Source organism: Aquarana catesbeiana, linkage group LG02 (assembly GCF_042186555.1).
Source record: "Aquarana catesbeiana isolate 2022-GZ linkage group LG02, ASM4218655v1, whole genome shotgun sequence".
In the NCBI taxonomy this organism is placed as follows: Eukaryota; Metazoa; Chordata; class Amphibia; order Anura; family Ranidae; genus Aquarana; species Aquarana catesbeiana.
The window spans coordinates 198,171,786-198,195,563 of NC_133325.1; the positions used below are offsets into that span (position 1 = coordinate 198,171,786).

At 38.5% G+C, this 23,778-nt stretch overlaps 1 protein-coding gene across 2 annotated transcripts in view; it reads right to left on the reverse strand.

Annotated features, from left to right (window-relative positions):
* Nucleotides 1-2,685: 2,685 nt before the first annotated feature.
* The window catches only part of GPALPP1 (GPALPP motifs containing 1), a 72,576-nt gene continuing 51,483 nt past the window's right edge, over nucleotides 2,686-23,778 (reverse strand). For both annotated transcript variants that reach the window (XM_073614167.1, XM_073614166.1), the window contains 4 exons: nucleotides 22,707-22,844; nucleotides 21,715-21,879; nucleotides 14,340-14,438; nucleotides 2,686-4,943 (listed from right to left, as the gene is read on the reverse strand). In XM_073614167.1, the coding sequence (XP_073470268.1) occupies nucleotides 4,725-4,943; nucleotides 14,340-14,438; nucleotides 21,715-21,879; nucleotides 22,707-22,844 (621 nt within the window). In that variant the 3' untranslated portion in view covers nucleotides 2,686-4,724. The remainder of the gene's footprint in view (nucleotides 4,944-14,339; nucleotides 14,439-21,714; nucleotides 21,880-22,706; nucleotides 22,845-23,778) is intronic.

Sequence of the window (23,778 nt, forward strand, 5' to 3'; positions counted from 1 at the left end):
TACTAAAGCAATTGGAAATATGGTATGACTGTCATTACTACTGGAAAGGGGCCAGTTAATTATAGATCTCTGCCATTGTGAATGCACTTGCTGCTCTTGTCAGATCCCTGAGCTTCTGAATTTGACAAACAATTTTATGCACGAACCACTCTCTACTTCTTGAAATAAAAAGTGCTATGAACTGCTAAATCACAACCGATGACTCCAATATAAGCCACTTAGCCATAATTGAGTCTTGCACAGTCATAGGAAAGCAACAAGTATTTTATGATCATCTAATGAAATCAGAAGAATATGGTTTAGTTCTGTGAATTAGGAGAGTTGTCTTGATAGTTAAAAACACAAAATTTCACTGATCCCTGTTGACATATTCCAATCCTGTGAATATTCACAAGTTGCTGGGAAGAATGACATGTACATACTTAGGAGACCAGACCTGCCATTATGTCATGCTGATGTATTATAGCACGCAAGGCATTTCTGAACATACACTGCCCAGCTTACAGTGTAAGTACTTGTGATTAAAGTACCACTTAAGGACCGGAAGGATTTTCCCCCTTAATGACCAGGCCATTTTTTGGGATACGGCACTGCGTCGCTTTAACTGACAATTGCACAGTGGTGCAACGTTGTACTCAAACAAAACTGACGTCCTTTTTTCCCACAAATACAGAGCTTTCTTTTGGTGGCATTTAATCACCTCTGCAGTTTTTATTTTTTTTTTGCGCTATGAACAAAGAGCAACAATTAAAAAAAAAAAAAAAAAAATTTTTTTTTTACTTTTTGCTATAATACATATCCAAAAAAAATAAAATAAAATTTCTTCATCAGTTTAGGCCGATATATATTCTTCTACATATTTTTAGTTAAAAAAAAAAAAAAAAAAAAAAAAATTTGCAATAGGCATATATTAATTAGTTTGCACAAAAGTTATCGCGTCTACAAACTATGGGATACATTTAGGGACTTTTTTTTGTTTTTACTAGTAATGGCGGCGATCTGCGATTTTTAGCGGACTGCGACATTGCAGCAGACAAATCTGATCCCAAATTACACTTTTTTGGGGACCACTGATATGATTACATTGATTAGTGCTACAAAAATGCACTGATCAAGGTAAAAATTACACTGGCAGGGAAGGGGTTAACACTAGGGGGCAATCAAGGGGTTAACTGTGTTCCCTAGGTGTGCTCTAACTGTGGAGGGGAATGGGCTACCAGGGACATGACAGAGATCACTATTCCCGATGACTGGAAACAGTAGATCTGACATGTCCCCTGTCAGAACGGGGATCCGCCTTGTTTACAAAAGGCAGATCCCAGTTCTGCCTCTGTACTAGGCGATCGCGGGTTGGCGGCGGACATAGAGTCTGCCCGACCCGCGGGCACGAGCCTGCAACTGCACCAGCCGCCGTACAGCTACGGCAATTCACGAAGGAGAGCCAACCTGCCGCCGTATAACAACGGCTGGTTAGCAAGTTAAAGCAGTTGTAAACCACTGCACTTTTTCCTTTTACCTGCAAGGCAAAGGCATAATGTGCTAGTATGCATTGCATACTAGCATATTATGTGAAACTTACGTCAAAACGAAGCCTTCCAACAATGCGATGTCACGGCGATGGACGGCGTCCATCTTCAGCCGGTCTTCCTTACGGGTTCTGTGGCTCTGTGACTGTCCGGAGCCAGGATGACGTCACTCCCACGCATGCGCACAGGAGCCGCCAGTCACAGCACAGGGCTCTGAAGAAACAGCACGGGCGGCCGTTCCTGCGGAGCGCACACGCCAGTGATTTCACTGGCTGCATGTACAGTAAAAATCTCCCAAATGGTACATACACTACCTAAAAGGGAAGCCGTATTATAGGCTTACCTATAGGTAAAAAAAACTTAAGAGATGAAAGTTTACTTCTTCTTTAAAAGTAGTTATTTCAGCACAATAAAAATGTATCTGCTTGCACATTTATGTTACTGAAAAACAGTAAGGCCCCATTTACACCTCGCATAGCGGGAATGATGGCATAACAAGAATAATGGCATAGAAACGTGCAGTAACAGGGCCTAAGCTTAGTTTATACTTGCGGTTGAGGGCAGTAAAAATATATGTATAACATTTTTTTTTACAGTTGAGCCACATTTTTAAACACCACTCTCTCTGCTCATCTAAAAAAGTTGTTTTTAACTATAACTTTTCTTATAGTCCTGACAAAACTATGGTCAAAACAACTACACATTTCCTTTACATGGCTATGAAATATAATTGGATTTAATTTTAAGTATTTATGCTTTTCTAATACTGCCCATATGAATATGAATACTAAATGGCAAACCACTATAAGAATAATTTGAAGGTTACCTCACTCATCAACAATCGACAAGACAGAATCAACTTTGACAGAATAAAGGGAAAGATAGCTTTTGTCAAATTTTCTCCCAGAGGAAATTATTCCTTTGCAATGAAAACAAAGCTTTATTGAGTGAGCCACCTATTTATTGGAAATGGTTTCTAAAAGATTCAAATGGTCCATGAAACTACCATATAGTTACAAGTACAGCCAGTAGAGAGAGAGCGAACCATTACACAGTTTAACTAAAAATAAAATAACATCTATTCTTCTACATGTTTGTGAAGGCAATTAGTAACATCTATAGGCGGACATTTGAAGGAGAAGAAAAATCACAATAAAAGTATTCCTCACATCTTTTATTTCCATTTCAAACCCATGTAAAATATAAAATATTCCAGTTACCATTTCAGGTTTAAAGGTTTTTGTTTTTATCGTTTTTAGCAAAAAGTAAACACACATAGTTGAAACTTTCTATGAATATAAAATAATTTTATGAAATAAGGTTCAAAAACAGTACAGTCAATAAAACAGATGCTCAGTTAGGGCACTTTCACGCTGCCCCTGCTTGCGCTGTGGGTGCAGCACAGTGTACCCACGGTTTTCGTATGTGTTAGCTGCTCTTTCCCTTAGACTTCTATTATGTCCTGCGGTTTTGGTGCGCTTTCAGAAAACGCACCAAAACCGCAGGACATAGACATCCATGGTAAAGGGCAGTTAACCTGTACAAAAACCCTGGGTGCTCTGTGGCCAAAACGCAGCAAAACTGTGTCAAGTTGCCCTTACAGTTTGCAAATGACATCTGACAGAGCTACCACAAACAAAACTGTAGCCTAGTTATTGATATTGTGTTCTATGTACAAGAGTGGCCCATTCACATGCTGACAGCCCAATTTAATGTACAAAAAAAATGAATCTTATTTTATTTTTTTTAAACAGTCACTACAACATATGGCATGCATGTTTTAGTGTGATGCACTGCCTGCTAGTATAACTGTGCACTGAGGTGCCATTTAAGATGAATGGCATCATGGTTCATACTTTATCATAGGTATGTTGGGCAAAACATTTTTTACCACACATTACCACAATGCATATATTGCTTAAAGTGGCTGTAAGCATATACCCAGTGAACAGCCTCAGATGATACACAGAGATGAAACAAATCCTCCTACATAAGTTGTACTTGTTTGTTTATCTGCTGTCTTCTTTTCCCTACACCCCTTCAAAATGACAGAAAAGTGTTAAAATTCTAATTCATCTGTTAGGAGCACAGAGGAAGGGCGGAGAGGCTGCAGTTACAGTGTGTGAGAGCTGATTAAAGGAAAGGAGCACACTCACCTCCACACAGCAGAAGAACTGTGTTGTGAATAGACAAGCTTTGTGCTCACCTCATATCTCCTGTTTTGGAAAAACTTCTCAGAAGAAGTGACTCATGCTGATAACAGAGCAAGGAAGCACCAGAGAGAAATGACACTCAGAGCTATTAAAAGATAAGTAAATGCTACAGATATATGTGCTTTGCTCAGATTCCATGACTGAGGTTTACAACCACTTAACTCTTTACTAGCAATTCCACACAATAGGAATTTCTCTTGTGAAGTGGAGTAAACTAGTAGACTTTATTAGAGACATGTAAATTTATTGTCAAAAGCCTGGCCACACTTTAAAGTCATTCTTCCTCAATTACTTAATGCATCATTGGCATTGAATAACTATGTAGGTCAGAAGTTCTGACTCCACTATGCCCATCCCAGATCAGTGATTCACAAAGGATGACGACAGCCTTGTAGCTTGTAAAAACAAGTCATCAATGTAGATTATTTCTTCCCAAATGTGCACACCAATGCAAAGATTGCACAGAAAATATTTCAAGAATAGTAAATGTAAAAAATAAAACTTTGGCTCAAATGCACTGCAATAGATAGCTTAACTAGCAAAACCTTAAAGGTTTTGGTTATTATGCTGGGCAAAATGAAAGCAGAAAAAAAATCCATAAAAGTGAACATTTTAATGTATGACAAGAAAACTTTCAAATGCTTAAAAATGCCAGTAGATGGAAAGGCTATCATTAAAAATGTGCATCTTGTTAGGTAAAAATGTAGTACCATAGTATTTACAACACAAATAAGTTAATATATGCAATTTCTGGATCACAATTTAGATTGATCAGATCATAAATGATCAGGCTATACTTGTATATATCAGCTGCAGTCAATGGAGGAACATATGCAGTAGATCAGTACAGCTATAGCACATATTCAGTTATGAAAGACACCGTCTGGGTGACATTTGGGTTCAAAAGAAGCTGAAAAAAAAGAAGAAAACAGCCTTCTGTGCATATACAATATAATTATTTTCTCCCTTGCACAGTATGGTCTACCTACAAAAACATACTGCCGCCACCATGGGAGAATTTCGTATTCAGCTCTTGGGATTTCCGTAACAAAGCTTTCTTTTGAGCCTCATCAAAGCGATTCACTTGCAGATCTTGTTCTCTGTCAAACGCTCTTCTCTCCTTCGTTTTATCTTTATCTTCTTCAGCTTTCCTCTTCAGCTTTTTCCGGTGAAGATCTATGAGTGATTGTGATCTTTTTGTATCCTGACAGGGGAAAAAAATATCAGAGTTAATTCATGAACTGGAGGTGTTGCCATTCACAGCTATATACCGGCTTTCATTGTCAGACCTGCTCTAGATAAATAACAATGACTTGCTATAGAGAAAAATCATCACAATTAATTCCTTCTGTTCTTAGAACAAAAGGTGGATTCATAGCCTTAGGCAGATTTCTGCTAGGTTTAGGAAAGAGAAAACTTTCATAGATCAATTTTTATTTGCAAAGATGGTAAAACATATATTCTGAATTTCAATTGTTTTTATTATGTTTTTATTTTCAAGATATAAAAGAAAAACAAATATAGCAACAATAATTTGCTAAGGTAACATACACAGCAGTATTGGTACACATAAGGCAACAAGGAAAAACGTTGGACTGCTCGATAGTTCGATTAAAGGTCTAGGTAGTGATTGTGGGTCGACTCACAGCAGTACTATGATGTTAAGGACCCCGATTGGAAGGAAAACTGTGCCTTTCCAAGTAAGAAACGTAAAAACTCTTAAAACCTTGAGCATCGTAAAACCTGAGCATCAATGACTGAATTTCAATTCTGTACCTGTACTTATTTGACAGAATAAAGGTTTGCTTGAAAAACCATATATTTATATTTAGGGGGCTCTGTTAATACAGGAGAAACAATATTCATGATAAAATCTAGATACTGAGATAAGTACTGACTGTGATACTTTATTTGCACTAATTACATTTTGAGGACAAGTTTTAATGGTGTATTCCCTTCTTGGTCCAAGTAGTACTGAAAAACTGAAGCTCTAAGAATAAGGCTACTAAAAATGTCAATAGAAGCCACAGTAAAAATCTGGGCATGCAAACTGAAAGGAAGAAAAGCCATTTTTCTTAAAGTTTAAGCTGCAAAAGCACATTGGGCAACTAAAGCAACTGCTCATTCAAGTAAGGGAAAATGTTTGAGATGTTCAATTAGAGAAAAGCACAGACTAATGCCCCGTACACACGGTCGGATTTTCCGATGGAAAATGTCCGATCGGAGCGTGTTGTCGGAAATTCCGACCGTGTGTGGGCTCCATCGGACATTTTCCATCGGATTTTCCGACACACAAAGTTTGAGAGCAGGATATAAAATTTTCCGACAACAAAATCCGTTGTTGGAAATTTCGATCGTGTGTACACAAATCCGACGGACAAAGTGCCACGCATGTTCAGAATAAATAAAGATATGGAAGCTATTGGCCACTGCCCCGTTTATAGTCCCGACGTACGTGTTTTACGTCACCGCGTTTAGAACGATCGGATTTTCCGACAACTTTGTGTGACCGTGTGTATGCAAGACAAGTTTGAGCCAACGTCCGTCGGAAAAAATCCTAGGATTTTGTTGTCGGAATGTCCGAACAAAGTCCGACCGTGTGTACGGGGCATAAGAGTGTATTTGAGGAATGGTGCCCATGAATAAGGAGGGCTGAGAAGGTTTTCTCAGCCAAAGATATTCTATTGTGGGAAGGAACTTACAGAGCCAGAAGCCAAAGGCCTGGGTACTTGTCAAGAGATTGTCCATAAAAATGCTCTCCTTCATAGGGGAAATTTTCTATGCATAAGGAAGTAATCATAGGCATGCAAGGCTCTAATTTAGAAGCATTCAAAAGGCCCATGGAGCAGAAGTGGTGCAGCTCAGAAGTGTGCAGCTCTGCAGAGAAACCAAATCAGTTTCCAAGTTTTACCGTCAAAGCTTAAATTAAACAAGCTAACGTTGGAAGCTGATTGGCTATCATGCACAGTTGCACCAGATTCTAAGTGCATCAGTTTTCGTTATTTGTCCCCCCCTGTGTCTGTGGAGTGCCCCCAGCAAAATTTTAGGCAGGGTTATACAGTGAACTGGCTTAACTTTTTTTTTTTTTTAAAAGTGTCCAGTCCTCCAAACAGCAACAGTATAACCCAGTTGTATACAATTTCTACTGTTCCCATGTCCCTCAATGGACGAAAATAAAAAAAAAAAATGTTCACTTACCTTTAAATTCCATATCTTGGAGTTCAGTACAGAACACAGGCTGGGTATTCTGAGTATTCGTAGACCCTAGGTTATATGAGCTTTTGAGGTCACGCCCCCTGGGTGTCACCCTATAACCCTGTCCTTAGTTTTGTAGCAAGCAATGCAGAGTAACCCAGGAATAGAAGGGAGGGAGTCCAGTACTGTACCCCACGATATGAAATTTGCAAAATTTCTTTTTTCTTAACAGCACAAACAGGACAGAGACTGAGTATTTATAGACACTGGGGCATCTCAAAGCAATGAATGAAAAGGGTGGGCAGTGACTAGGGCAAACCCCAAAACAAAAAGGATCAACTGACCCAACTTCAGAGTGCCAAAAGATTGGATGACCACCTAGCAGAGCTTTGAATAGATATGAACGATGGACCATCACTAGTCCCTGTATAGGGTCCAGGCTTCACCCGTCACAGTGGCATAACACATGGACTGAAGCTCTGGACCAGTATAGCACCCAGAGGCTAACACCACAAGTGTAGTGGTGAGCGTTCACGCAGGATCCAGTGCCTGAAGCAACATTACAGGCCGTCCCCAGGGTGGGGTCCGGGTATAGTTCAAGGTTTTTACAGAGTTGCACTGATCCGGAATGCACGGTTTTCTATTTTGTATTAGAAAAAAGTGAAGAGCTGATTGGAGAATCTGAAGAGATAAACTAGTTAAACTAAGCTAGTAATCTCTCTGTAAGGGAAAAGAGGAGAGGTCCATCACACTAGTCAAAAATGAGGACTATAGGCACCAACCTATAGCTTAAGGTCTATGAACACTCAGCTTGTGTCGTCCTGTACTGTACAATTAGTATATACGGCTTGCTACAATGTGGGTAGACAGTAGTGTTACAGTCTTCGTAAACAGTTCAAACCAATGAATGTTCATGACCTGACCGGAGTAACGCCACCAACAGAGAAGAGAGGCTTGTTGAAGACAACATTTTCGAAGCTATGACAAAAAATGTATCAGCAGGAAGCATATGGATGTTTTCCATTGACTAACCGAAGTTCCCCATTTTTTTTTGTAGGTTTTATTTATTTTAAATTGTAATGAAGTAAGGCATTACATAACTGAAGTGCATATATGTGTTCAAGCTAAGGAATTAGAACATTAACAATATGAAGTTTTGTATAGCTCAAATCTGTACATTAGCACCCAATCATAATGTCTGCCACGTTGTCTACCCAACTCAAAGCTTGGTCAAACATCATAAATCACCGAATGGCAGTGCAGGCTAGATCACCAACCACCTTGTAACATCACAGGTAGTTGTGTGAAAATACAAATTAAAAAAAAAGTACAATAAGAAAACACCAGAATAGATCTAAGGCAGGAAAAACGCTTAAGCCATCACTAAAACAGGGATTGTGGGATGACTCCAAGAAGGCATTTCCATGTTTAACCTCTTTTTGACATATCTGTGAATTCAGGTCATGGTATATAGATACTGGTAGTTATATACAGTGCTTTGGAAAAAGTATTTACACCCTTTGATATTTTCCACATTTTGTCATGTTGCAACCAAAAACGTAATTGTATTTTATTGGGATTTTATGTGATAGACCAACACAATGTTACACATAATTGTGAGGTGGAAGGAAAATGATAAAATGGTTTTCCAATTTTTTTTACAAATAAATATCTGAAAAGTGGCATGCATTTGTACTCAGCCCCCACGAGTCAATACTATGTAGAACCACCTTTCCCTTCAATTACAGCTGCAAGTCTTTTGTGGTATGTCTCTACCAGCTTTGCACATCTAGAGTGAAATTTTTGCCCATTCTTCTTTGCAAAATAGCTCAAACTCTGTCAGATTGGATGGAGAGCATCTGAACAGCAATTTTCATGTCTTTGATTTTCAATTGGATTTAGGCCTGGACTTTGACTTGGCTATTCTAACACATGAATATGCTTTGATCCAAACCATTCCACTGTAGCCCTGGCTGTATATTTAGGGTCGTTGTCCTGCTGGAAGGTGAACTTCTGCCCCAGTCTCAAGTCTTTTGCAGACTAACAGGTTTTCTTCTAAGATTGCCCTGTACTTGGCTCCATCCATCTTCCCATCAACTCTGATCAGCTTCCCTGTCCCTGCTGAAGAAAAGCACCCCCTCAACATGATGCTGCCACCACCATATTTCACAGTGGGGATGGTGTGTTTAGGGTCATTTGCAGTGTTAGTTTTCCGCCACACATAGCATTTTGCTTTTAGGCCAAAAAGTTCAATTTTGGTCTCATCTGACCAAAGCACCTTCTCCCACATGGCTTCTCGCAAACTACAAATAGGACTTCTTATGGCTTTCTTTCAACAATGGCTTTCTTCTTGCCATGGTTACCAAAAGGCCAGATTTGTGGACGACAAATAGCTGTCCTGTGGACCGATTCTCCCATCCGAGCTGTGGATCTCTGCAGCTTCTCCAGAGTTGCAATGGGCCTCTTGGCTGCTTTTCTGATTAATGCTTTCCTTGCCCAGTCTATCAGTTTAGGTGAACGGCCATGTCTTGGTAGGTTTGTAGTCATGCCATATGATTTCCATTTTCAGACGATGGATTGAACAGTGCTCCGTGAAATGTTCAAAGCTTGGGATATAATTTTTATAACCCAACGCTGTTTTAAACTTCTCCACAACTTTATCCCTGACCTGTCTGGTGTGTTTCTAGGCATTCATTATGCTGCTTGTTCACTAAAGGTTCTTTTACAAACCTCTGAGAGCTTCACGGAACAGCTGTAGATTAAAATTACACACAGGTGGACTCTATTTACTAATTAAGTGACTTCTGAAGGCAATTGGTTCCACTAGATTTTAAATTAGGGATATCAGAGTAAAGGGGCTGAACACAAAATGCACACCACACTTTTCAGATATTTGTAAAAAAAAAAAAAAAAAAAAAAAAAAAATGAAACCATTTATCATTTTCCTTTTACTTTCCAATTATGTGCCACTTTGTGTTAGTCTATCATATAAAAATCCCAATAAAATACATTTATGTTTTTACTTGCAACATGACAAAATGAAAAATTTCAAGGCACTGTATGCACACACCTCATTTGGTATCTTTCCCTTTCAAATTTGTGTAAAAGTGTAAGATTCCAGAAGCAGAAGAGAAATTATAAACAATGGAACATATTTGAATCACTGGGCACTATAAATTTGAAGAAACAAATACTATGGGAAAAAGTTTCTTCTAGGCAAAAGCTAGAGATTAGTGAAGTGAGCAAGGGAAAAAAAAAAAAAAAAAAAAAAATCAATGAAGCAGAACCACAGATTGATGACCATGCATAGCCATATATATGCTATTCATCTAATTCAGGACCCCCCCGAGGTGAAACCTTGCAGAAATGGTCTGAAAGACAGTGACTCATTTAATCCTGGGGGGATGTTGCATTTAAAAATCGATAAATTCATCTTTGTTAACATTGCAAAATAATTTTATTCCAATCGGCTCCGCATGGTCCTGGATAAAACCCGATCCAGGACCACAAAAGGAGACCTGAGGGAATATTCCACCATGTATGGAAGATACAGGTCTACCCAAAGGAAGTTCTGGATTGCACATTTTCATAGATAGTACATGTCTGTACACTCTTTGCCATAACTCCATTTTAGTTTTGCCGATGTAGAAACAGGAGCAGTCACACAAGAGAAAGTAAACTACTCCTTCTGTTCTACAATTGGCAAAATGTTTAGGTTTAAAAATTTCCCCACTGGGTAGAATGACCTCCCGTCTCATGTGCATATATCCACAGTAATTGCAGCCTCCACATGTGAACGTCCTAGGGCATTTACATGGATTTTTTTTCCCACCATCTCTGAATTCACTGCGGACAAGCCTGTCCTTAAGAGACTTGGCTCGCCTGAAAGCAAATGCCGGGGATTCTGGTACAAATGGTCCTATCTGGGGATCCATTGTTACAATATGCCAATATTTCTGTACATTTCTCCTAATTGATGCATGTTGATTAGAGTATCTTGTTATAATCCAAATAGAATTATGGTTTTTGTTTTTACATGCATCCTCTACCATTCTACCCAATGGTGAAATATGGAAAAGAGCGTACAGACATATACTATCCATGAAAATGTGCAATCCAGAACTTCCTTTGGGTAAACATGTATCCTCCATACATGGTGGAATATTCCCTCAGGTCTACTTTGTGGTCCTGGATCAGGTTCATCCAGGACCACGGGGAGGCGATTGGAATAAAATAATTTTGCAACGTGAACAAAGATGGATTTATCGATTAAATGCGACATCCCCCCAGGCTAAAATGAGTCACTGTCTTTCAGACCATTTCTGGAAGGATTCACCTCAGGGCGTCCTGAATTCGACTAATAGCATCTATATGGCTATGCATGGTCACCAATCTGTGGTTCTGCTCCGTTGATTTTTTCCCTTGCTCACTTCACTAATTGATCTCTAGCTTTTGCCTATAAGAAACTTTTTTCCTTAGTATTTCTTTCAAATTTATAGTGCCAAGTGATTCAAATATGTTCCCTTGTTTATAATCTGTCTATTCTTCTGGAATGTTACACGTTTTTTGTATGCTCTGTGTTCTTTGTAATTGCATCTGCATGCTTCCACTAGGTGGAGTCCGTCCAGCTCCCTTCCTTCCCCACCCGGCACACGAGGGCCGTTGTCAATGATTGTTTGGCGCTGTCGGCTCTCCCATTGGCTTAGGTGACAGGGTTGCTCACTGCTTCCATAGTAGCATTTGTGCACCGGTGAGGACTCTGCCCCCGACGCCGCCACGGCTATCCCGGCGCCTCCATCCTCCATTACCATGTGGCGGCGGTCTCCTGGGCCAATGCCATGCTCCCCCAGCTTGAGGGAGACAGCCCATCCTGAGCCACACCCACAGTTCTTGAATGGTTCAAGACTGATTGGCCAGATAACTCTTTAAGCCAGCTCTATGTAGGATACACGGCTTTGCTATGATCCAGCACCCCAGACTGTCCGGACACTGCAGGTTTCTTAACAAGGCAATTATAAACGAACACGGGTTTCTACTTCTGTGTAAACTCTAGATTTTTATATGCTGGCCACAAGTATTTGAAAACATTGATGTTTTGCTTTTTTTTTTTTTTAGACACTCTGTCTGACCTTACTGGGGGATCTTCTATCCAGCCCCCTAAATATATTGGGATCCAACTCGCTTTGAACCAACATTTAAAGGTTTGTTTAAAAAACAAAACAAAAAAACAAACATGTCATGCTTACCTCCTCTGTGCAAGGGTTTTGCACAGAGTGGCCCTGATCCTCCTCTTCTGGGGTCCCTCCGTGGCACTCCTGGCTCCTCCTCTTCTCGAGTGCCCTCAGAGAAGCGCTTTCCATGGGGGCCCCCATGCGAAGTTAGGACACCTCCTGTTAGCTGTTGAACAGCACTTTTAGATATATACCATGCAGTTTTTGATTTAGGTAAAAAAAAAAATGTATATATATATATATATATATAGTAAATCTGAAGACAAAAATCTGCAGAAAATCTAATAGTGTGTATGAGGTCTTAGCGTTATGCTCTTTGAGAGATACTGGTCCCAGTTTGGCTTGGGATATCCATGTGGGCGGAGGAACCTCTGGGTTCGGGCTCTCACAACGGTGGTGGATCCTTGGTGGCATGAAGTTGCAAAGTCTTTCTTCCATGGATTGTATATGATGCATTCTCAGTTTTACTACCTTGCTATACAAATGGGTTAGTAATCCTAAACACTGTAATCAGTGCATATATTTGTTTTATGTTGCAATAGACTAAATGGTATTCTTTTTCTTTATAGACACTTATTCAGGATAAACTTGTACCCCTGAAGAAGAAATTATCTTATGCTTATTTCGAAACACGTTGGGTTTTCACATATGTCTCCACCAGTGGATGGATGACAGACACGTATAATTATCTGTTTTAATCAACTGTCCATACTGTTTGCTGAAACCACATCCTAGTTGGTTTTAACTTTTGTACACCTATCTTTTATATGTACAAAATTGTATAATAAAGCTTTCTCATTTTTATATTTGTTTATGCCCTTTAAAGTCCCACTTAGATGCTTTTTGTGGTGGTCTAATGTTCTTCATACAGGGATGTGAGCTTAAAATATTACATTCTTGGATTTATTGAATGAGTTTACCAACAATTTAAATATTGCAGAATATACAGCCTCATGCTACATAACTAAGCTGCAAACGAACAAATACTCTTGCGCACAAGTGTGTCGATCAGGTGATCTAGAGTTCAATATGGATAATGTCTCAGGCCTTGCTGCCCTCCAGGATAGGGATATCCTTTACAGTCACATAAGAAAAAAAGAGAGAGGGCGCATCAGCCTTGTGCATTATCCTTTGATAAGTTTTAATAAAAGAATTAATTAAAAACTACACAAACGTGTGAAAGGGAAACGCAATGTAAAGCCTTAATCTGTCGGGTATCAACAGTCTCCAGTACCAAACGCGTCAGCCAGCAGTGGTTCCCGTGTCCTCTCTTTGTCACCTGGAGACTGTTGATACCAGACCAATTAAGGCTTTATATTGTAGTTCCCTTTCACATGTTTGTGAGCAGTTTTTAAATTATTCTTTTATTAAAACTTATCAAAGGATAATGCACAAGGCTGGTGCGCCCTCTTTCTTTTTTCTTACATAACTAAGCTCCATTTCGTGCTGAATAAACAAAATTATTAATGTGTCTTAAATAGAGTTTTACTCCAAAAGCATTTTTATTAAAATAAATTTGATAAAAAAAAAAAAAAAAAAAAAAAAAAAATTATCCACCCTGGTCTTAACCCTTTTCCACTTTATGCAAAAGTAAAAATATGTTTTCTGGCCTTTCCCATTTCAGTGGCCTGGACTGCTACATGGCAGGGTTCAGTGCCTAGCTGGAGTAAAATACAAGGCCTCTGTAAAGTAATATAGGATTTACAAAAAGGTATTCACAGACACCATATAGTACTTACATATTAGGGGCATTTATGGTTAGTTTATACAATAACAACAGAAAGGAGCACATTAATGTCCAAGATAAACATCTGAACAAGAGTCAAACAGCATACTATATGAAACACCATAAGAGAAAATGTAGGATACTCTTTGAAAAATGATTAGTCTTTCAGTAAAATTATTTTGTAAAATGTATTAGGAGGAATCTAAAAATATGGATAAATGTGACATTATTAAATTTAAACACAATGAGGCTCGAGGGCTTCTAGCAACCAGTTCAAAGTCTTGTTTTTTCCAAACGCTGTACAGCAGATATTGCATTTATAAAAACAATTTTTTACACAGTTTGCATACATAAGTCCCACAGTGGCCTCTATTTGAGAAAATGAACTGTACCATTCCACTTACAGGAAAAAAACAGCCATGGCACACAAGGTCAATATTAAACTTACATTATAGATGGATATTTGATCTGCCAGTCTTCGGTCTTTTTCTGACACCTGTGGTGTTTCTTCACCCTTCTTACTGGAAACTTTACCCTCTTGCTTCTCCTTAAAAAGTTAGAAATATAGGTTAAGAGGACAACTGTACAGTACTGTGGCGGATATGCCCAAATGACAATTAGTACAATATGAATGTGCAGGATGTCTGGTATTCCAACAAGAAAATAAATTCTGAAGGTCTTTTAATAAGCTCTATAACAACATACAAGTGAACAAGTTATTACATCAACAGTTCCTTAACCACTTCAATACCAGGCACTTTGAATGACAATTGCACCGTCATGCAACACTGTACCCAAACTAAATTTTTATCACTTTCTTCCCACAAATAGAGCTTTATTTTGGTGGTATTTGATCACCTCTGTGGTTTTTATTTTTTGCTCTATAAACAAAAAAAGACCGACAATTTTGAAAAAAAAAAAAATACAAAAACTGATGGGCACAGATAGGCGACACTGGATAGGCAGCACTGATGAGGAGCTACTGACAGGCATTAATGAGTGGCATCTGAAGGGCACTGATTGACACTTTTATGGGCACTGGCAGGTGTTCTTTCTGGGGCACAGGCTGGCAGGTGATGGGCACTTATTGGCAGCTAATGGGCACATCTGATGGGGGCTTGTAAAAATGTAGGAAGGGTGTAAAAACCTTCTCCTCTCAGACACGTGTTATGTCAACAGTGTCTTAGGCGTTTTGTCCAAAAGTTCAGTAGCCAGGCTGTCTTAAAACAAAGTGTGAGTTTATTTGGTCACACTTGGCAACAACTTGAAAATATACAAAGTTAAATTCTTCTTACAGCTTGATGTAGTAAAACAAAAATAATAAGAACAAAAACTTGTATCAAGAATGTTCAAGAGATGTCTCAGCTCCGCTTGTGCTTTTCTATGTCAGAGAGATGTCCACTCTAGCAGCTGTTTGTGAGGTAGGCTGTATTTAGGCCTAATGTAAACAATATGTCGTCTTCAATGTAAGGATGCGTGTGTCCTTCTTCTTTATGTGTGTGAAAAAGTAGCGAAGTCCTTCTGTGTGTGAGTAAAGGACATGTGTTGTGTTGTGTCGTGTAGTGAAGTGTAGTGAAGTGTGTGGTGCGTCCTGAAGTGAAGTGTCACTCTGTTTTTATACTATTTCAAATCAACTAGTCAGCAGACTAAAGCCATAGCCATATACGGCTAGAACTAAAAATGAAATGATCATATTCGTGATTCTTCTAAATATTCTCTTTCCCATGAGCTAACACGTCTCTTAAACTTCTTGATTGTCAGTAACACACAACAGATTCTTATAAAAAACTAAAGGTGAATGACCTTTCCAAATGGCCGAATTCTTGTAATGGATATCCTTTAAGCTACAGAAATGCAATTCTGTACCAAACCTTACAAATGCATAATAAACTATAATTGGATACATATAAACATATATTATTTCACACAAACTCAATCTAGCTAGCTAATTAAATAACTATATCAAATAACTAACTATATTATAGATAATATATGTTTTTACCTTAAAAAAGATCTTTACAATAAAGTCTATGACAGATATACTGAGTATATTCTTATCTGTGAAACCACTGACCTTAGTCATTAACTCAGCACATGTAGAACAACTGTTACAAAAATGACATGCACACAACCTAGCTATTTCAAGATTTGTCTTATGCTGAGCTGAGTGAGCTTTTTCAAAGTCAAAGCATAAAAGGGAACCCAGACTGCATACTTACAGATCTTGATTATAAAGCCGAATTAATATAATTATTCTACAGGGCTGCACTGATAATCAATGTGCTGATTATCAGCACAGACACCCTTCTGACAGGCAGAGCCGCCGATGGGCTCTCCCTGTCAGCGTCAACCGAGAACAAACATTTACCAGCACTTCTTGCTTCACGCGATGATCAGCTGCTATTGGTCACAGCCGATCATGTGGTAAGAAGCCTCTGTCAAACTGACACAAAGCAATTCTGATCACCGTGCGTGCCGGCTTATTATCTTGATCACTTCATATGACGTCTGATCAAGATAACTAAACCACTTTGCCGCTGCCATATTGCTATATGGCAGGCGACAAATGGTTAAAGGCCAAGTTCACCTTTGTTCACTTTTTATTTTTTTTCCAAATTCCAGCTATAGCTATAGTACCAATATAGCATTAATGTACTTTATTTGAAAAAAACAAAACAAAAAAAAAACAAAAAAAAAAAAAACACGCTTTCTATTAAATTTTACACAGGCTTACCTCACTCACTTCATAGCGGTTTAAAAGCACTGCTCGATTACTTCGGCTTTACTTCCTGGACAGACTTTAGGTCATGACACAGGAAGGAGTTGACCAGCTGAGGGTATATTATGCACGGTGTGTGCTAATGAGATCAGCTGGTCAACTCCTTCCTGCGTCAGGACCTAAAGTCTGTCCAGGAAGTAAGGCAGAAGTAAACGATCAACTTTTTTAAACGAAGAGTGCGGTAAGCTTGTGTAGAATTAATGGAAAGTGGTTTTATTTTTGCAAATAAAGTGTAATAATGCTATATTGGTACATAGGGGAGCTGTAATTTAGAAAAAAAGTGAACAAAGGTGAACTTAGCCTTTAAAATATAGTTTTGAATGCAAGCCTAAAGCTAAAACTAAAGGCAAGTATAAAAAAAAATACCCAGTTTCATTTAAAAATTCAGATTCAGTACATAGGAAATCTGGTAGCTTGGAAAGGTTTCTCCAAGTCCACTTTAGACCATATCCTTTGGCAGTAAGATCCAAAAGTTGTTAAAAGCAGAACATCTTCAAATACCCACCTCTGCTTCAGCGATGCAACGTTGATGCCAATGAGAGAACTTATGGACATCTGCTCTCCAGCGTCTTCCAGGTGCAGGCCATTTTGAACAGCCACACAATGATGCAACTCCCTCACATGCACACGTGAGTTATCGATCCTGGCATCCGAAAAAAGTTGGAATTGTACACTGGGCTATGGATAGGCAGCTCAATATACAGTGTAAACAAGATTGTGAAGAGGAATTTAAGAAGCCTTTTCTGTATTAAAATACCTGCTTGTATCTTAATGGTTTACTTAAAAGGTCACAGTTCCACTTAAAAATAGCTACAATATTTAAAAAAAAGGTATAGGTCAGCTTTTATGCTCTATTACCAACACAATACCAGATATATGTAATTACATTAAGAGACCTAGGAAGTCTTTTTATTAAAATGACTTTCATCTAAGCTCTGTATAATCACATGCTGACCAGGCCTTTACTTAAACTTTTTTTTAAAAGTTTAAATTAGTATCTTTTGCTAGAAAATTACTTACAACCCCCAAACACACACACATATATATATTTTTACACTGTCCTTTTTTTTTTTTTTTTTTTTTAAATCACTTTCATTCCTATTACAAGGAATGTAAAGATCCCTTGTAATAACAGTAAGCATGACAGGTCCTCTTTATTGAGAGATCTGGGGTCTGGACCCCAAATCTCTCATTTACTCTTAAAAGCAAAAAGCAAAAAAAAAAACCCTTTAAGCCCGAGAGGAGGAAGTGATGTCAGACATCTCTCCAGTCCTCCAAGGGCATAGAGCCAAGTGGGGGCCATCTTGCCCTCAATCGAAATCCTGCCCTGGCATCAGAGGGATCGGATCGGCTCCGCGCTTACCAATGGTTCCAGTAAGCTCGGATACGACCAGGAAGTGGGAAGGCGAGAAAAACACAAACAGTACAAAATGATACCAGGGTTAGCTAGTTGCTGCCATAACAACGGTATTTAACGTCAATGTAATGATGTAAATGTACTGTGGGCGGCCGGCAGGTGGATAAAGATATTCCAACAAATAAACATTTTTTTTTTTAAAAAGAGGAAAAAACAATGACTAGATTAGTTAACTGTAGTTCTGGAACTCTAGCAACCAGATATCAGTTCACTGTAATTAGTGCACTGTAAAAAAGCTTCCTGGTTGGATGTTCTGCATTTTTACATATCCTCCCTTACCTTTTGGTTTGACTACCTCAATTCAAATCTGGCTGGCTGTCAAAGGATGCCATACTTTGCAAATGTTCATTGCTCATTACACGGCTTTATTGAAGAAGTCTGATTTTATACTTGGGCATACCAATTGCCAAAGTGTATTTGACATAAACCACTTGCAGCTCAAGCAATATTTTATTTTCAGTCCATCTTAATCTGAAAAGAGTTTATTTAGCATTATTTGTTCTTATGAGCACTAATCACAACTCTCAATTTTAATGAGCATTTGTCAGTCTGCTTCTTCTAAGGTTTTATTTTGATACAGAAAGTTTTGTTCACTGTATCCAATTACATTGAGATCAAAATACTTCACAATCCACGTGTGGATTCTTTGACTTTATCATGATGAAAAGAGAAGTGAAGTATTCATAGAATTTTTGCAATGTGTGCTGCTGGAAAATTAACTGCTGCTATCTATGTACCACAGCACATTTAAGGGGCTGGTGGAGGGGATGCTGATCAATGAAATGGATTGGTATATACAGCAACATGGAAGGATTACACTCCAAACATCTACTCCTTTATCATTCGGTTGCTTACATTACAATTGTTCTAGAATGCGGTGTAAGGGTGATTTTGTAGCAGCTACAGAACCTGCTTAATTAGTATTTTTGGTGCTAGAATACCATGTCTCAATTGAGCATTACATGATGGATATATTTTTAATACGCTCGTTATACTGTTATTGCTAAGGGATTTTGTGGCTGTAATAGTCCAGAGATTATGTCCATTTGGGGTAATTTTTACTTATACCAAATGGACACAAGAGGTGGATCAGGGCTTTTTGCAAATCAAATCTGATTTGGGCACTCTTTGGTTTATTTGAAAAAAGAAAGTGGTGAGGGGCAGAATTTTAAACACTACAGGGTGTCCCAAATATATCAACACACAGGAAAAATTTAACTCGTATCAGATTTTAGATTTTTAATAGTATACATTTTTTATACTTCCAGATACCCTAAAAGAATGCTACTGTCAAATGAAGAGCTTATGAAATAATCCTCACAGCTGGTTTGGGGAGCTGTTGCAATGGACCCCAACAGGAAACCTGGTAAGTACATCACACCTGACACTGTTGCCAATCTTATTGAGAAGTTCAAGAAAACTGGAAGTGTTATAGATCAACACAGACATCCAATGGCAAAGGCACAACTGTAGAGGTACTGGCAGTTATATATTATATTAAAAAGATACAATATATAATGTCAAATAGGTTTGTTAATTTTTCCTATGTATGGAGACTTTTGGGACACCCTGTATTTTGTACCCTCTTGAAACCACTAGTTTGGGACGTCTTTGATCAAGAGACACTTCTTCCGTGTAGGCATCAGAAGACAGTGATGTGCTGATGAAAGAATTGAAATAAAATAATAAAACTAGTGAAGCTGATTGCTGTGCAAATAAGAGGTCCATCAGTTTCTGACATTAGGAAAAAAAAAAAAAAAAAAAAAACGAGGATTCAGAAACCTTCAAATTGATTACAGCACCGCAGTGATTGAACTCTTGTTCCTCAGAATGATGTCCCATGCCGAGCATGTCTTTTGATTTCTAATAGACATAACTTTGTGAAGCTGGTCTGGCACTTGGCCCTCAGTTACCCACCAACGATTGAGAATCAATTAAAGTGGTTTCGGATTTTATTTTTTGGGATATAAAACAAAAAAAAAAAACAAAAAAAAAAAAAAAAAAAAAGACCGACAATTTTGAAAAAACAAAACAATAGGTTTTACTTTCTGCTATAAAACCTATCCAATTAAAAAAAACTAATTTCTATATAAAATTTAGGCCAATATGTATTCTGCTACATATTTTTGGTAAAAAAAAATACCAATAAGCATATATTGATTAGCTTGTACAAAAGTCATAGTGTCTACAAAATAGGGGATATTTATGGCATTTTTATTTTATCTTTTTTACTAGCAATGGTGGCGATTAGCGATTTTTAGCGTGACTGCGATATTGCATAGGGCAGATCGGACACCTGACACTTTTTTTGGGAACCAGTGATAAAAATATGCATCGACACTGTATAAATGACACTGGCAGGGAAGGGGTTAACATCAGGGGCAATCAAAGGGTTAAGCGCGTTCCCTGTTTGTGGTTGGGCTCACTTCATGGACGTAGGGATTCGTATTCCTGATTAGAAGGAACACAAGATTACAGTGTCCATACCTGACAGAACGGCGGTCTGCCTTGTTTACATCGGCAGACCGCCATTCTATCTTTCTGGGGAGCGATCGCGGGTGGCCGGCGGACATCGCGGGTGGCCAGCGGACATCGCGTCCGCCGGTCACGCCGATTGGCTCACTGAGTCCAATCAGCGTTCGATCATGCCTCCGGCGGCGCGCACCCCCCCCCCAATGGCTATTGCACAAAATCACGCACAGATACAGGATTTTTCGCAATAGAGCTGACCTGCCACAGTAAATATGCAGTAGGCAGTTGGCAAGTGGTTAAGTAATCACACTCAGACTCTGCACAATTTATTGACAATATAAGCCTTCAGCCTACAGATAGCACTACAGCCTGAAGGTGGCAGTGTGATTTTGTTTAAAACTGTAACTGGCAGATACAGCAACAGTATTTAAAAAAAAAAAAAAAAATTATATAGAAAAAGATTATTTTATTAGCTTATTAAAAAAAAACAAAAAAGAAGAAGGGCAGCGTTTTTATTAAAACCATGTACTTAAAATTAACTGCATTGTCACATACAGTTATCATCCCTGCAATTGTAATGTGAAAAACTGTGTACGTTATTTTGTCAATATTAATTGTGATGTCATGCCCAGCCGACAGTGTCCCAGCTAGCAAGGGTCTACACATGCACAAAGGATTGTGTGTCCATGGCATGGAAATGCAGCTTCAGTGCTGCCCCCATCCATGTGACAGACTCATGAACATGTTCCCGACATAAAATGAATCTGTCACCCACACTGACATTCGTGGTGCAGAAGAGTGACGTAAATCTAAAGAGTGTCTATGGTATGTGTACTGGAATACAGTGGTACAATAATTAGTAGACTCCATGTTCACAAATGAATACAGTAACTCATATAATGCACACTTTTCAGGTGGATTCCATTCATAAACTACAAAGTAAAAGAAAAAAAAAAAAAATCATAGTTTGCGGTTATATGGATTCTACTTTCACTGATCTGCTTTTATTTAACGTGAGAATTTATGTGACTAATTTCAAAATTGGTGCTTCTGACCATAGCAAGATGCCTTGTTTTGCTCAGCTATGAAAACTATGCCATTGATTTGTGCAAACATTTTAAATTCAGAACCATTTGTTAATTATACAGAACTTACTTGTGCTTTGCGTTCTCGTTCAGCAGGGGTGTCTGTCCACTCAGACCGATCACCAGACTTTTCATTAGCTTTCCGCTTGAATGTTCTTGGGCCAAGTCCAAAGTTGGTTAGCTCCGGAGGAAGCTCAGTCATCCACGTCTCCCTGGTTGGATTTTTGGGGCCATCCTTTAGAAAAACATACAGTAAAGCTGAACCTACAAAATGTTTAAACATGCAGAACCGTTTCTGAATACATTAGCTAAAAAAATAGAGCCAAATATCTTGTTAAATCAGGCTATTTGCAAGACACTGTATAAGCAAGAATTCATAGCAACCAAATGAAAGTCATCTTTTAAATCATTTTTTAAACTGAAGTCTGACTGGCTACTACAGGTTACAACACTTTACAAATTGCGGTTGCATTTCAAAGTGCTTTACTGAATAAGCCCTCATGTACACATTTTCAATCTACATTAACCTTTATTTCCAAATGATATGGTTTCAATACATAACAATCCCAATAAGTGTAGATTGGTTTGCGCAAGAGTGATAAGCCTACAAACTATGGTATCATTTTATTTCCTAAAATTGCTGTAATACAATAAATGATCACTGAACACTCATTAAGAACTTGGCATCCTGGTGTTTTTATCACACATTAACATGAGATGTGTTATGGCAGTCCATTCAAATGAATGGGCTACAAACCCAACAAAGCATCTGAAAATTGGACATGCGCCATTCTGGGCAATGCAGCACGCCACAATGTACTGTACTGCATTACTGTGTGCTGAAACACATGTGCATTACCCAAATAGGTTAGGGTACCATTCAAAATGAAAAGCACTGCAATACTTCAACACATGTAACACGCATTGTGGTACCATGCGGCTTACTGTGACACAATGTGTTGCAAAGGTGTGATTAGGCACTGAAGATTATAATCCTGTTTGAATATTTGTATACAAGTTAACAAAAAACATCTGCCCCATAATTAAAACCACTGAACTTACATCTTTCCCTGTAAGTTTCTGCTTCATCTTCCAAGCTCTGCGTTCAATATCCTCAGCAATATTTGAATGAATAGGGCCTTTGGCAGGAAGTGGGCCGACAATTCCATCATCATCCTCCTCCTCTTCACTATCTTCTGACTGAAAGCAAAACAAAAACAACTTTAAACATAAACTTTAGTCTAATGAGCTGCATTTAGCCAAGTTATCACCGGCATGAAAACTACAGAATACAGAAAAATGTTTTGTGCCTCTGAATGCATAATATAAAAGGTAAACAGATGGCACATTAACAAACAGCAGTTGTCCCAGCTATTCTTCCCACTTAGGATTTTGCCATCATTGACATTGCTTTTTGTATCCCTGCAAACAGTCCTGGTTCTTTCAGAAGGATATTTATAATGCTTGATATTCTGCAGATAGAAAAACCTAAAAGAAAAATGGTCAGAGAAATAAGTGGACCTCTAGTTCAGAAAATACTATGTTCCTGGCTGTCAAGCTTTGGTTTTGTTATTTTCCTAGCTATTGGGGAAAAAAAAAAAAAAGTCTAGGTAAAGAAAGATTCTGGATTGTCCGTCACTTTCATTTGCTGGGCACTTATTCTGGGTCAGTAATGCAGAAATATTGAAGCCGAATACAGTCTGGCAGCTGTAGTAGTTCGTAAAGGTAACCTATTTATATCATGATAGGTCTATGTCAGAGTCAGTCCACCCAAAAGTGATATTATAGTGTTACTACACCCACAACAGTAAAATCAGTCTGCATATGCAGTAAAGCATGCTCGTTATACTCACTGTGAAACCTAAGGGGTTAACCATCTGCATTGGGTACAAAGGCTGTTTGATCCTGTCTTCTCTAATCCTCTTCCTCTTCCAGTGACCCCAATCCTTCTACTGATAGGGCAGAGCCTTTGGAGTCAATCTACACATACTCAGTTTGTTGTGTATTGCTAGGAGTTTTTTATATTTTCTCGGGAGGGTGTATGCGATCAGCACAGGGCCAATCAGCACTGTTCAGACAGAGGATCAGCATCCTGCAGCCTCATAGGAGGTGTTTAGCAGTGTATATTTACTAA